A 13670-nucleotide genomic window follows, 5' to 3' on the forward strand; every position below is an offset into this window, starting at 1 on the left:
TCTATGCTATGTGCTGAAAAGGGGAGCTCTTTTTTGTGGGTACATCACAGAAGCCAAGAAAACTGGTAATTGAGGAAGGGAGCAGTCTGTTCCCAGTTTCAGAATCATGCTACCACGCTAAGTTGCATGCATGTACCGGGAAATAGACAGTAAGTGTCAAATACATAACAAGGAGTGCCCCTGCAAAAATTAAGCATCTCAAGTTGTGAGGATAAAACGAAAGAACCTGCATGGGTTGCCTCCTTGAGCTCAAAATAAAAATGTTTTTAGAACAAACATGAATCTGTTTTGCTTTGCTCACCAAGAACCCTCTCTCTCCTTGTGGGCTCCCATCAGCAGAGACTTTGCTGTCCCAGATATACCTTGGAGATGTATCATTATCAGGGAAGCCAGTATGGAATAGTGGTTAGAGTGTTGGACTGGGACCTGGGAGACCAGGGTTCAAATCCTCGCTCAGCCATTAAGCTGACTGCAACACCTGGGCCAGTGACTGTCTCTCAGTTAAATCTACTTCACATAATTGTTGTGAGGATAAAGTCATGAGGGGAAGAACCACATTTGTACACCACCTTGAACTCTTTGAAGGAAAAGTGGGATATAAACAATAATAATAGAAACAAAACCTGTTCAATGTTTTACTTGCCCTTGTACAAGTAGACACCTAGTCTACACTAGTTTGCCTATCTTCCTCAAATATCAAGAGGCCCTAAAGGGACTTTCCTGTACCAAGACCACATCCATATATAATTTTACCATATTTGGGCCAAGGGGCCTCTGGTTGAAAGTTTTCCCAGGTCAGGAAGGCTGGAATTGGGATGAGAGCTATTTCGTTCAGCAATGAAGCAGTTCAGACTGGCAGTTTACATAGGAGGTAGAGGCTGCATCCGTTCCTGGCTTTCAGCTAGGCCCAGATCTGAGCAGGTATTTTCATGTACTTCCCCTCTTCTCAAGTAGTCTCACATGCAGGTGCAGCTAGCCAAGCATTTTGGTGGAGGCTCTGAAGTTCCTGCTGGGCTTTCCATCTCTTCTTCTTGTGTGGCCCTGGGGAAAATGAAGGAACTCAGCTGCGAGCTAGGAACTTGGACAGCTGGTGTGGGGAACTCCAATCCTGGAACAGGGATGTCCAAGTTGGATGACTCTTAGGGATCTTTAACAATGTGGAGATCTACTGGAGGTCCTGCTCCCTTGGTCCTCCTCTGAGGAGATCTCAGGTTTGAGGTCTGGGCAGGGCTGAACACTGATGGATGATTTGGGTAATGTTGGACACAGAGATAAGAAACTAAATGTTGATACTAAATGATATGCTGAGTTGTGGCTAATAAGCTTATCCAGGGAACAGTCTGCCAACGCAAATCTCCCCCACACTCTATTTAACACCCACAGATGAAATTTTGAAAAGTGCTTTCTTAAAATGTAAAAAAAAGATGAAGAAGAATTCAAGCAAAGCAGCAGTGAAAAGCTCTGTGTGGGATTTATAACGCCTGGAAAGTGAAGGAAAAAATGTAGGAGCAGGAGATAGTCCAGTTCTGCTGGAAACAGAATATTATGATTCACTAATGTGTAGAGCAGTCCAATATCTCAGAGAGGAGGTCAGGTCTCCTGTTCTCCTGGTGCATTCACTATAGCTGCCCAATTTCCCTGCTTTTAAAAGTTTGATAGAAATATCTGTGGGCTATAGGTACGTTCTTAAACTGCAAGGTTTTTTTTGCCTATTAGTGCATTTCTGTGCTTTTTAATCCGGGAGGTAAGAAATGGGATCCTGTGCAAGTTTGCTGAGAATGGATTGATCATTTGCATGCTTATTGAGTTCAGTGGGATGTACTATCCTGCATTTGTGCTTAGGATAGGTGAAACTAACTATGGGGGGATGGGGAGGGGAGGAGGAGGAAGGGCAGAGGGGAGGAAGGGAATGGGAGCAGGCGGGGGGGAAGGGAGGAGGACAGGTTTGATCATTTGCATGCTTATTGATGTTGAGCCCCAGCTCTCCCAGATAGACCTGGTGTCAGAGGAGAACGAGGCTTTCGAGGGCGTTGAGGGAGGGGGAGATGCTAACAGCCCACAAGTTCCCATGGACAGCCCTCCTGTTGATGCGGATCCCACTCCGTCTGCAAGTGCTCCAACAGAGCTGTTGGGAAGCGACCCCGCATGTGTGCCAACTCCACCGCCCCAGGATTCCCGGCCTGGCACTTCAAACGCTTCCCTGCCAACCTGCCCCCTGCCCCCTGAGGTCGACTCGGCACCTAGAGAGCCTGTGCTGTCAGATGTACAGCCAGAGGATCGTCCCTCCTCGCCCCCTGCGAGATGATGCAAGAAACGGGACGGTCAGAAGGTGGTACTTCGGAGGAGTCAGAGATTACGAGCGAAGACCTTTCCTATTTAAGGCGGCGCCCCCCTGATTGGCGTGCTGAGTCAACTTACTCCACACGCTGCAGAGCATGCCTAGATAGCTCAGGTAGAGTCAGTAGTGAGTTAGCATAAAGTCTATGAAGCGCATTGCTTTTGATGTAACCATTACTCTAATAAAGCAAGAATTAATTCCAGCCTCGCCTCCATCTCGTGTCTCGTGCTCTGGGCAGGACAATTGAGTTCAGTGGGATTTACTCCTGTGCAATCATGCTTAGGATAAGTGAAACTGGCCATGGGAGAGGAGAAGAAGAGGGGGCAGGGAGGGCTAAAGCGGGCAAGGGAGGAGGAGGGAGGAGGAGGAAGGGAGAGTAAAGGGGAAGGAGCGGAAGGGAAGGGGAAAGGGGAAGAAGAGGAGAGAGGGGGAGGGGAAAGGCAGGTCTGATCATTTGCATGCTTATTAAGTTCAGTGGGATTTACTCCCATGCAATCATGCTTAGAATAGGTAAAACTGACCATGGGGGGAGAAGGAAGGAGGAAGGGAGGGGAAGGAGGGGGAGTGGGGAAGGGATGGGAAGCGGATGGGAATGGGGAGGGAGGGGAAGCAGATGGGAATGGGGAGGGAGGGGCAAAGGAAGGAGAAAGAAGGGGCAAGAGGAAGTGGATAGTAGGAAGGAGGAGGGGAGGACAGGTTTGATTATTTGCATGCTTATTGAGTTCAACAGATTTACTCCTGTACAATTATGCTTAGGAAAGGTGAAACTGACCTGGGTGAGGGGCAAGGAGGGAGAAGGGTAGGGAGGAAGGGGGAGGGGAGAGGGAGGGGGGAGGAGATTGGGCGGGCAGGCACTGGGCAGAAGGAAAGCCCCTTTCCTTTCCAAAAGGAAGACATTGTGAGCAGTATCATTGTTTTTCAGGGTTTCTCCCACCTTTTTATTCTATAGCAGGTACATGTAGTCTCCCATCCGAATTTAAACTAAAGCTGTCCCTGGCCACATCCACACCAGACCTTTCTTTCACTTTAGATAGTCATGGCTTCTCCCAAAGAATCCTGGGAAGTGTAGTTTGTGAAGGGTGCTGAGAGTTGCTAGGCTAGGAGATGCCCCGTTCCCCTCACAGAGCTAAAATCCCTGGAAGAGGGGCTGACTGTTAAACCACTCTGGCCACTGGATCTCTGTCAGGGGAATAGGAGTCTCCTAACAACTCTCAGTACCCTTCACAAACTACACTTCCCAGGATTCTTTGTGTGGAGCCATGACTGTCTAAAGTGAAATAAATTTATGGCATGGGTGTGACCACCTGATCAGCCAAGCTAACCTGTGAGTCTGGCTTTTAGAACACTGACAGTTGGTTCTTACTGAGCATGCCCGACGCTAAAATAGACTTCAATGTTAAATTTCTTAAATTAATTAAAAATCAGCCATGCACCGCCCAGAGAGCTTGCTATGGGCAGTATAGAAATTGAATCAAATAAATAAATAAATAAATTAAAACTTTTAAACTGCAGACGATGAAGATCAGAGTATGGGGCAAGGTCAATAATAGGATCACAGGTACTCTGTGAACATGGCTGATTTTTAATTAATCTCAACAAATTATGAGATCACTGACCGAAAACAGTTCAACAGGGTTCTGGATTTTTTTTCTCTTGTTTTACACTTTGAATTCTCGATTCTCTCTCTGTTTTGTGTATCGCCATGAAAACTTAGAGGGTTGTTCGGAAAGCTTTTCTGAGTTCAGGAGTATAAATTTTGTAAGGTTGTGTTTTGAAATGAGTTTATGGGAAGCATCAGAATGGCATGAGGGTATTTTCAATTTAACATTGCAGAATGTGAAAATTCCATGCTGGCTATAGTATATAGCCACTCTTGTGTCTGTATAATCCAACAGCAAATAGCAGGGATCTTGTTTTGAGAGCTGGTCCCATAGAAAGGCAATGTTAAGAAATGACGTCTTCAGTTCCATGTGGACCTTGGTATTTGGTGCAGAATTTGAATGCCAGATAAATTTAGTTTCCATCCTTATTCCTGGAAAGGGATTAGCAAAGGCCAGGACAAGGATTTTGAAGGCACCAGCATTCAGGTGCGGGTGTGCTGTGATTGCATGGTTAGTTCCACCTTATCCTATGCTCTGTTGTGACAGTGTGGGCAGCACAGTTATTGATGTGGGGGTGGACATAATTTTCTCCTTCAGATTATAAGTGGGAGAGAAATTCTTTGCATCAGGTCCAGAATCAGTGTGAAGTTCTGCTGTTGATGGGGTCATGCTCTAATAATAAGTAAGTGTGTTCCTTTTGCTACCCCTGTTCTGCCCATGTTTCCATCCTATTTTAGCTATGCCAATGTATCTTTGCTGGCAAAGTGGTCTGCTGGTGTATCTGGGGCATTCCAATGGCATTTCTTACATGTTGGCAGTGCATCTTGAGTTTTGCCAGTGCCAAGGGACTTCCGCCAAATCCTAGAGCTGGCAGAACTCAAATATAGGAATGTGCCCTCAGTCATCCTGCATGGTGTGTGAGTGTGCATCTGTACCCCGCTTCCAGCTGTCTCTCAGATTTGCTTCTAGTCCTGGTTTTCTGTAGGTGTATCTTCTAATCTTATTTTTTCCTCCACCCTTGCAGGCTTATACTACGTGGGTGTTAACATTTGTCTGCTCTGTAAAGTTATGATTATTCTCTTTTCTTGACAAGTTGCAGTTATCTTCTGCTTCTCTTGAACACCTGGTTCCTATCAAGTAATTATTTCATAAGATCTGGGAGCTCCTTGGAGAGGCCACTGGCAGTTCTGTTTGTTTTTCCACTGTGCTTTGGGTACCCTCAGCTGCTGTAATCCATTTGATCAACATTACATAGGAGGCTGCTGTTGGTGCATCTAGCTCAGTGTTGTTGATACTGGCTGGCAGTGGCTCTCCAGGGTTTCAGGCAGGGGTCTTTCCCAGCCTTATTTTGCAAGTGTTAAGGATTGAACCTGGGACCTTTGGCATGCAAAGCACGTATTCTGTCACTGAGCTACAGCCTACAGAGTTTCCCCTGCAGCTGGCAATCAGGATTGGCTATATAGTTCTAGGCCACCCAATGAAGTTGCTTTGCAGATCTTCAGCAGTGAACGAGTATCTTGCTGCTGTTTCTGCTATGATTGTGCATAATTTCTCTGAGGTTGGAATTATCATCTTCATTAGAGTGGTTTGGACAATATCTGCCCCTCATAGTCTGACCTAATCCAACAGGTCAGTGTCCAGGAGATTTCCCCCAGGTTTTTATTCTCTGGTTAGGTCACATAGCAGCTGCAGCTGAAACGGCCTGCTTTCTAATCTGGTAGGTGTGTTTGCTAGCCATCCCATTGTGCCAATCAGTTGTGACTGATTTCAGCGTGGCTTCAATACATTAATACAAGCAGCTAGAGATACTTACCAAATTATCTCAATCTGCAATTTCTCCCTGGATTTGGGGGATCTGAATGAGCTGACTTTTTTTGCAGAGTGGCTCTGAAAAGTCGGGGATCTGTTCTTCTTCCACCTTTTATTTTGTGCATGTCTTTTGTCACAGTTTTCTGTTCTTCTCTCTCTTCCTCCATCCCCACTTGCAGTTTCCCCTTGTGCAGGAGCTCCTATGCACTTGGATTGAAAACACCATGCAAAAGAAATCTTTCTTTAATCACATCATTGTTTTCTAACTCAGGAGGATGACATTAACTGAAGGAAAGCATTTCCCATTTTTCTTTTTAACCCATTCTCTGTTACCTTTGTTTCTCTCTGCACCCTGTCTCCGGCTCTTTCTTCCCTCATTGCACCCCTGCAGGCCTCTCTATGAACCACTTTCTCTGTTAACCGTTCCTTCTTGCTCTCTGTCCTCTGTAGCGCATGCTTTCCCCGTTTCTGCACTCCCCTCTCTCTGTTCTCTCTCCCCTTTTCACTCCGTATCCCACAGAGCTCTTTTCTTTCTCAGCACTCCCACAGGTTTCTCTGAGCACCCCGTCTCGGGTCTCCCACCCCATTTCTGTCTTCCACCCCATTACCCACATTTTACTCCTTGCAGCCCCAGCACATTCTCTTACCTCAGCAGCCTCCACCTCCGTTTCCCCTTTTTGTCTTTCATTTCTTTTATGATGCTCATTTTCTGTTCTCCTTATCTGTACACCTCCTAACTCTATCGCCCTTTGTTCAAGGCTGCTACAATGCAGAAGGCATCTCAATCTGATGGAGTCCAAGACCCAGGAGTGGTGATAGTTTGTAATTTACAGACATGCCCTTATGTGGATCACTGGCCAGCCCTTTATTAGATAATGGTAATTTATGGACATGCCCTAAGAACACATGTCTGCTAGAACCAAGGAAGGCTTCATGTATAAATCAAACCTTTGGGCAAACCTTTTGGCTTGTGGAATCTACCTTATAATTTTATTCTTATTTTACTAGACGCTGAGGTCCATCAACCCAGACAAAGTGCAAAATAGCAACTCAGGAGAGAGGACACGAACTAAGAATTAAGAACAGGATACCTCTGAGTACATGCTCAAATTGGGACAAAAATCCATTCCAGGTTTCCCCCTACACTTTCTTTGTTTGAGGCTAATTTAGGGGGAAGGGGGAAGCCTTTCAGTTGTTCCTTATTGTTAGACAAGAAGACAACTGGGAGACAGAAATCCTTGCCAATCTACTTCAAATCCTCAGCTTAGAGATCTGCCAGAAGATCCCAATACCTACCCCAGTGTAAGCTGCTGAGTTGCTCTGCAGATTGAAGTTGTATTTTATGCCAGTCCTCATTCTGTGCCAATGAAGGCTTGCTTGCTAATGCAAATAGCAGCCTGGGGGGGGGGAGCAATTTGCATCAAGGCCATTGGGGCGTAGGGAGGGAAGTGTTAAACTCTGCAGTCCTAGGTTTGCTCAGACTCGCCTGGGGGAAAAAAGGTGAACAGGTATTGCATTCATATAACTAACATCAGGCATACTTTAGCCCCAAGAACAGTACGTTGTCTTTTCTGTTTTGTCTGCTCTGATTTGTCTTATACTATCAACTTTTCAGTTTCTGCCTTAAAGGAAGAGGACTGTTCCTTAGAGCATGAACAGTGGAAAAGTTCAGTTCAGCAATGCCCTTATATTAAAACCTGATATTCAGGTGACAAGACTGGTATAGCACAGTGGGGAGGAGAGCCTGGCTGGGAGTCCAGGGTCTGTGAGTTCAAATCTCCGCTTGTGTCTCCTGGGTGTCAAGGGCCAGCTAAAGATCACCCCACAGTGAGTGGCTCAGGGGTTACGTGCCCTGCCACCTGTGCAGCTGTGGGCAAGCTGCATAGTCCCAAGGAGCCCAGTTGCCCCCCAGCTGGCAGTTGCGGACAAGGAAGGGGCTGGTTTGTGCAGCTGTGGCAAGCTGAGCAGGCCTTAGCCAGCTGGGGAGGACTAGCCTCAGAGGGAGGCAATGGTGAACCCCCTCTGAATACCGCTTACCATGAACACCCTGTTCATAGGGTTGCCATAAGTCGCGATCGACTTGAAGGCAGTCCATCCATTCCATTCAGGTGACAACTTTCCTATGCCTTGAAATATAACTGGGAATTGTCCCTTGGTAAGTGACATGATCGTCAAAGCACAAACCACTTGGACTAAACTGAGCTTTGCAGGTTTTAATCTTATAACAGCCGCTGTTTCTTTATACAGTCACAAACGGAACCATTCCAGATTTCCTTTAATTCCTAATTCATGGACGCCATTGATTGGAAGGAAATCCCACTGTGTGACCTTAGTGTTATTTACTGACTGTCCTAAGTACAAAGGCTTAGTTTTTGTTGTGCCAATAGTTCCTCTGAGAATAACATTAATTTGTGCCATGAAAATGGAAATGGACTGCCTTCAAGTCGATCCCAACTTATGGCTACCCTATGAATAGGGTTTTCATGGTAAGCGGTATTCAGAGGGGGTTTACCATTGCCTCCCTCTGAGGCTAGTCCTCCCCAGCTGGCTAGGGCCTGCTCAGCTTGCCACAGCTGCACAAACCAGCCCCTTCCTTGTCTGCAACTGCCGGCTGGGGGGCAACTGGGCTCCTTGCGACTATGCAGCTTGCCCACGGCTGCACAGGTGGCAGGGCACATAACCCCTGAGCCACTCACTGTGGGGTGATCTTTAGCTGGCCCTTGACACCCAGGAGACACGAGCGGGGATTTGAACTCGCAGACTCTGGACTCCCAGCCAGGCTCTCCTCCACACTGTGCTATACCAGCTGTCTAATTTGTGCCATACTATCTAGTTTTAAGTTTCCATTATCATTCCATTGGTTTCCTGAGAGAGAGCTCAGGGCAGTGACACATTTTCTTCCTGCATCATTCCAATGGATGCTCTTTAAGGAAAATCTTACTCACTTTTGCAGTCATTGTGATCTTTGTGTAAAGTTGGGGCAGTCAGTGCCAGCTCATGCTCTATGCCTGGCCACTGAGATTACTTTTTTCTAGTCCTCAGGATCCTAAGACATCTTGGGCAATGCCATCTATGGTGGGGAGCTTCAACCTCTTCCCTGGGATAGCCTCTCTGAATCTTAACCACTTAAAATTGTAATGTTTTTATTGGTTTAAATTTTATTAGATTGTCTGAGGTTGAAAAAAAATGCCTTAGAATTGATATGGAAGGCATATATTAATCTAGAATGAAATAAGGTAGCTTAATGGAATTCCATGTTCAGAAGCAGTGCCCCTCTGGATGCCAGCTGCCGAGTAGAGGGGGGTAAGGACAAAGTTGGAAGTGGGCTGTCCCCATCATGCTCTGCTTATGGGCTTTCTGGAGTCCAGAAAGAGAATTCTGGAGTAGCTGGACCTTTGGTCAGCTCCAGCAAGGCTCTCTTTACGTGCTTCCATGTTTGTGGTTGCAGCCGCCCTGCTTCCCCATGGTTGAGTCTTCTGTTCTATTGTAGCGTGTACTACGCGGTTGGACTCCCGTCCAACCATTGGCTGTACTGCCTGGGGCTGATGGGAGCTGGAGTCCAACCACATCGGTAAGACCACAGGCTCCCTAGCTCTCCTTTAAAGGTTGAGCCATGACATCCCCGATGTCCTTCAAAGGTATGTGACAAAGGCCTTCACACCTTAAACAGTTACTTGTCTTCTCTTGTATCTTCTTTTGCGCTCTTCCAGCTTGCACTGCTTTGGAGCTCTAGGCCGGTGCTGGTTTGCTTCCTTTACCCTAAAGTATGTCTGTATGATTTGTCTCCTTCGACTGGATCTGTTTCCCCTCCCCCCCATTCTATTTATGTCCTGCTAGTTCTTTCCCTCGCCCCACCCCCACCTTTCTTCAGAGTGCATTGAGACTCACTATGGATAAAACTTCAGTATCTCAACATTAAACTGATTGTAAGGCAGGCTGGCACTCCACCTTCTGGTCCCATCAGTCTATACACACAAATCAGTGTCTGGAGCCTGTACATCTCCTCCCACAACAGCTTGTCCAAGTTCCTTCTAGAGAGCTGCCCATGTTCTCACAAGTGCCATTTCTGAACCTGTCATTCACCTAATTTAAAGAGAACCCACCCGTACACTACACTCAACATCCAAGGCCCTCCGCCGGGTGCCTCCTCCGAGGGAAGCTGGGAGGATGGCAACAAGGGAGAGGGCCTTCTCAGTGGTGGCCCCCAAATTATGGAATGATCTCCCTGACGAGGTGTGCCTGGCAACAACACTGTTATCTTTTCACCGCCAGGTGAAGGCTTTCCTCTTCTCCCAGGCATCTTAGCATGTGTTTTTAAATTGCTTTTTCAAAATGTGTTCTTTAAATTTGTATATTTGTTTTTAATGTTTTTAATTGTTGTAAAGTGCCCAGAGAGCTTTGGCTATGGGGTGGTATATAAATGCAATCAGTCAATCAATGTGAGGCCACGGTAGAAATAATCTTTGCATGCAGAAGGCCCCAGGTTGTAGCTGTGGCTTCTTTAGATAGTTGAAAGGATCCTGAGTAGCAGAGCTGGGAAAGAACTCTGCCCTAAAGTGCCCTAAAGAGCCAATGCCAGTCAGAGGAGACAGTTCAAATTGATTCGTGCTCTGATTCCATGTAAGGCCATTTTCATTTTATCCCATAATGAACTTAAGCCCTAAGCCCTTTTAAAGTCTGACACAGGAATAACCAATGTGGTGGTCTCTGGATGTTGGAGTCCAGCTCCCATCATCCCTGACTATTGGCCATCCCTGACTATTGGTTCAACAACACCTGGAGGGCACTACATTTGCTATCCCTAACTTAAGGTATACCACACCCTACAACTGTAGAGGGTATTTTGATACACTGAGTAAAGCCAAATCTTTGGTCGTTCCCACTTTATTTGGAGACTAACAATGTCCCCCAAATATTATGTTCTCTTTCTTGAGAAGTTAGTGAAGTGGTTTGCATATATGCCCTCTAAAGTTGCACATACTGGTGCCCCAAATAGTTGCTTCAGTGGCTGTTCTGATTAGCTACTTAAGTAATTAACAGTTGTTAAATGTTTTTAGATTTCTGCATATAGAGAAAGAGAATGAAATGTGAATTGTAAGGCAAGAGCCAGTATAGTGTGACTGGGTTCATATTTCGTATGTTTAAATGAGCCATCGCATATCAAAAACAAGCCATCGAGTGATGGACATGCCTCCATGTGTGAATTGGTAGCCATTGTGGGAAAATGTACGGGCTAAATTTTCCTTTCTGATTCTCCTGCTGCTGTTCTCTCTTTCAGGCCTCAGGAGTGGTAGCACTTCTGTTGTTCAATCCCTTGGCCCTACATAGAGGCTCTGCAGCCATAATGGCTGCTGCCCAGTGAACCCAAAAGCTCCACAAGGGAAGGAATCCAAAGACCGGCAAGCTGGAGGGGAACATGAAGAAGAGCTGCAGTGTTCTTGCTGTGACTGCGGATGAGGTGAGCAGGGCTGTCATTGGTGCCTTGCCCCAAATTGGAATGGATCTTTTCATTGAGATGTTGCTTCTCATTAAACGGGGAAGGGGGCAGTGAAGACAGGCATAATATTAAACAAGCAAAGGCAGCCATGTTGGTCAATAAGAAAATGCTCCAAAATGCACAGTTGGGCAATGCATATCTTAGGTTCAACCTAAATGCCACAAAATAGCAAGTAAGCTTTTGAGTTCTGTTGTACTCTTTGTCAGATTGGATATTACACAAAGCAGGGGAGGAAGGCCAGGGTGAAGGGATAAAACAATGAAATACAAAGTACAATAATTAGTTTGTATTTTTTGGCCATGAGGTCTGCATTTAGACTCGGGTACAAGATGGAGAGTGCAGATTAAATTAGTCTCTGCTTGGTGCTGCAGCTATCAGGTTAGATTCTCACAGTGTTTCCCTCAGCTGCATGGTGAGCCCAGTGTCTTCCCAAGCTTTGCAATTGGAATGGCAAATGCTGTTGTTGCCCACACTCTCACCCAAGCCAGGTTTTAAGCAGGCTTCCTTTAAAAAATATTGTAAAGCATCCCCTACACATTTATCTGGTAATCCTCTTCATTGTCTTACTAATAATAACTTTAACATGAGTCTTATTAAAGAGAAAGCTGTTCCATGGATTGAAAGGGCAGGGGGAGATTTCCTGGTGACATCACAGGTGCTGGCCAAGTGGTGCTGTTTGCAGCTGGTGTCTGGTGTGAAGTTGCAGAATAATCAACTGCCCACCGAAGCAGACGCTGAAGATATAAAAATATGTTTGGAATGAGTGCCGTGAGGCAGCAGAGGTTAGAAGCTCTGCTGTCAGTGGAGCAGTGAATCTGCTCCAGGTGTTAGCCTGAACGTTCAAGGTGCTCAGCAGTCTCCACAGCTCTGAGGGCTATTCCAGAGTGACTGCTCTGCTCTAAAATTGTTATATCTGTCTTCACCTCTCAGGTATATATGACGTTGTGAATTGGAAACCATGAAACTGACCCATCAAGGATTCAGTGAAATTTTTCATGGTCCCTCTAGGGCACCAAGAACTGTCCACAAGTAAGGACAGGATGTTGGGTTATATGGAGATGCATTTAAGGCAGTTTTTCCTTTTGAAGCTTTCTGCGGGGGGGGGGAGGAGGAGACTTTTGGGTTAGCACCTAAAAACATGACATGAAACCTTAAAGCAGGGGTGGGGGATCTGTGGACCGTAGCAGATTCCTTCATCTCTGCATTAGTGATTGAATACAATGTGGAAAAAGAATGTACATGTGATAATGCCGTAATTGGTTCATGATACTTTGGTCACTTATTCTTCGGCACATAACAAAACTTATCTAGATTCCAACTCCTGATAAATAGTTCCAAGAAATATTGTTCAAGTATGGCTAGGTTTTTCTTCTTCAAAATTCTCCCAAGTTTAATACCTCCTTTCATTGTTGCCATACATAAATAAATTGTGTTTTAAATTGTTTTTAAAAGATGTATTTTAAATTGTATTTGTTTTTAGTTATTGTAAACCTCCCAGAGAGCTTCGGCTATGGAGCGGTATACAAGTTTAATAAATAAATAAATACATGTAAGAACATAAGAAGAGCCTGCTGGATCAGGCCAGTGGCCCATCTAGTCCAGCATCCTGTTCTCACAGTAGCCAACCAGATGCCCAAGGAAAGCCTGCAAGCAGGACTTGTGTGCAAGAGCATTCTCCCCTCCTGCAGCTACTGGCAATTGGTTTTCAGAAGCATACTGCCTCTGACTATGGTGGCAGAGCATAGCCATCATGGCTAGTAGCCATTGACAGCCTTATCCTCCATGAATTTGTCTTAATCTTCTTTTAAAGCAATCCAAGTTGATGGCCATCAGTGCTTCTTGTGGGAACAAATTCCGCAGATTAACTATGTGCTGTGTGAAAAAGCACTTCCTTTTGTCTGTCCTGAATCTTCCAACATTCAGCTTCATTGAATGTCCATGAGTTCTAGTGTGACAGAGGGAGAAAAACCTTTATCTACTTTCTCAGTGCCATGCATAGTTTTATACACTTCTGTCATGTCACCTCTGACTTGCCTTTTCTCTAAACTAAAAAGCCCCAAATGCTGCAACCTTTCCTCGTAAGGGAGTCGCTCCATCCCCTTGATCACTCTGGTTGCCCTCTTCTGAACCTTTTCCAACTCTATAATATCCTTTTTGAGGTGAGGCGACTAGAACTGTACTCAGTATTCCAAATGCAGCTACACCATAGATTTATACAACGGCATTATATTAGCAGTTTTATTTTCAGTACTTTTCCTAATGATCCCTAGCATGGAATTTGCCTTTTTCACAACTGCCACACACTGGGTCGACATCTTAATCAAGCTATCTACTATGACCCCAAGGTCTTGGTCCTAGTCAGTCACCACCAGTTCTGATCCCATGAGTATATGTGAAATTAAGATTTTTTGCTCCAATATGCATA

The 13670-nt window shown here is 45.5% G+C and overlaps 1 protein-coding gene and 1 long non-coding RNA gene across 4 annotated transcripts in view; one reads left to right on the forward strand and one right to left on the reverse strand.

Moving 5' to 3' along the window:
• The window catches only part of LOC133379142 (cAMP-specific 3',5'-cyclic phosphodiesterase 4B-like), a 190506-nt gene that overhangs the window by 35999 nt on the left and 140837 nt on the right, over nt 1–13670 (forward strand). For 2 of the 3 annotated variants that reach the window (XM_061613788.1, XM_061613790.1), the window contains exon 2: nt 11027–11206. In XM_061613788.1, the coding sequence (XP_061469772.1) occupies nt 11165–11206 (42 nt within the window). In that variant the 5' untranslated portion in view covers nt 11027–11164. Of the gene's footprint in view, nt 1–6977; nt 7051–11026; nt 11207–13670 lie in introns of those variants that run through there. The other variant, XM_061613789.1, reaches the window with a different exon arrangement.
• LOC133379143 (uncharacterized) lies at nt 790–6523 on the reverse strand. The gene is made up of 3 exons (XR_009761124.1): nt 6396–6523; nt 5753–5955; nt 790–1041 (listed from the first exon to the last, which is right to left on the reverse strand). It is a non-coding gene; the product is annotated as an uncharacterized LOC133379143 (long non-coding RNA).

Source organism: Rhineura floridana, chromosome 3 (genome assembly GCF_030035675.1).
Source record: "Rhineura floridana isolate rRhiFlo1 chromosome 3, rRhiFlo1.hap2, whole genome shotgun sequence".
In the NCBI taxonomy this organism is placed as follows: Eukaryota; Metazoa; Chordata; class Lepidosauria; order Squamata; family Rhineuridae; genus Rhineura; species Rhineura floridana.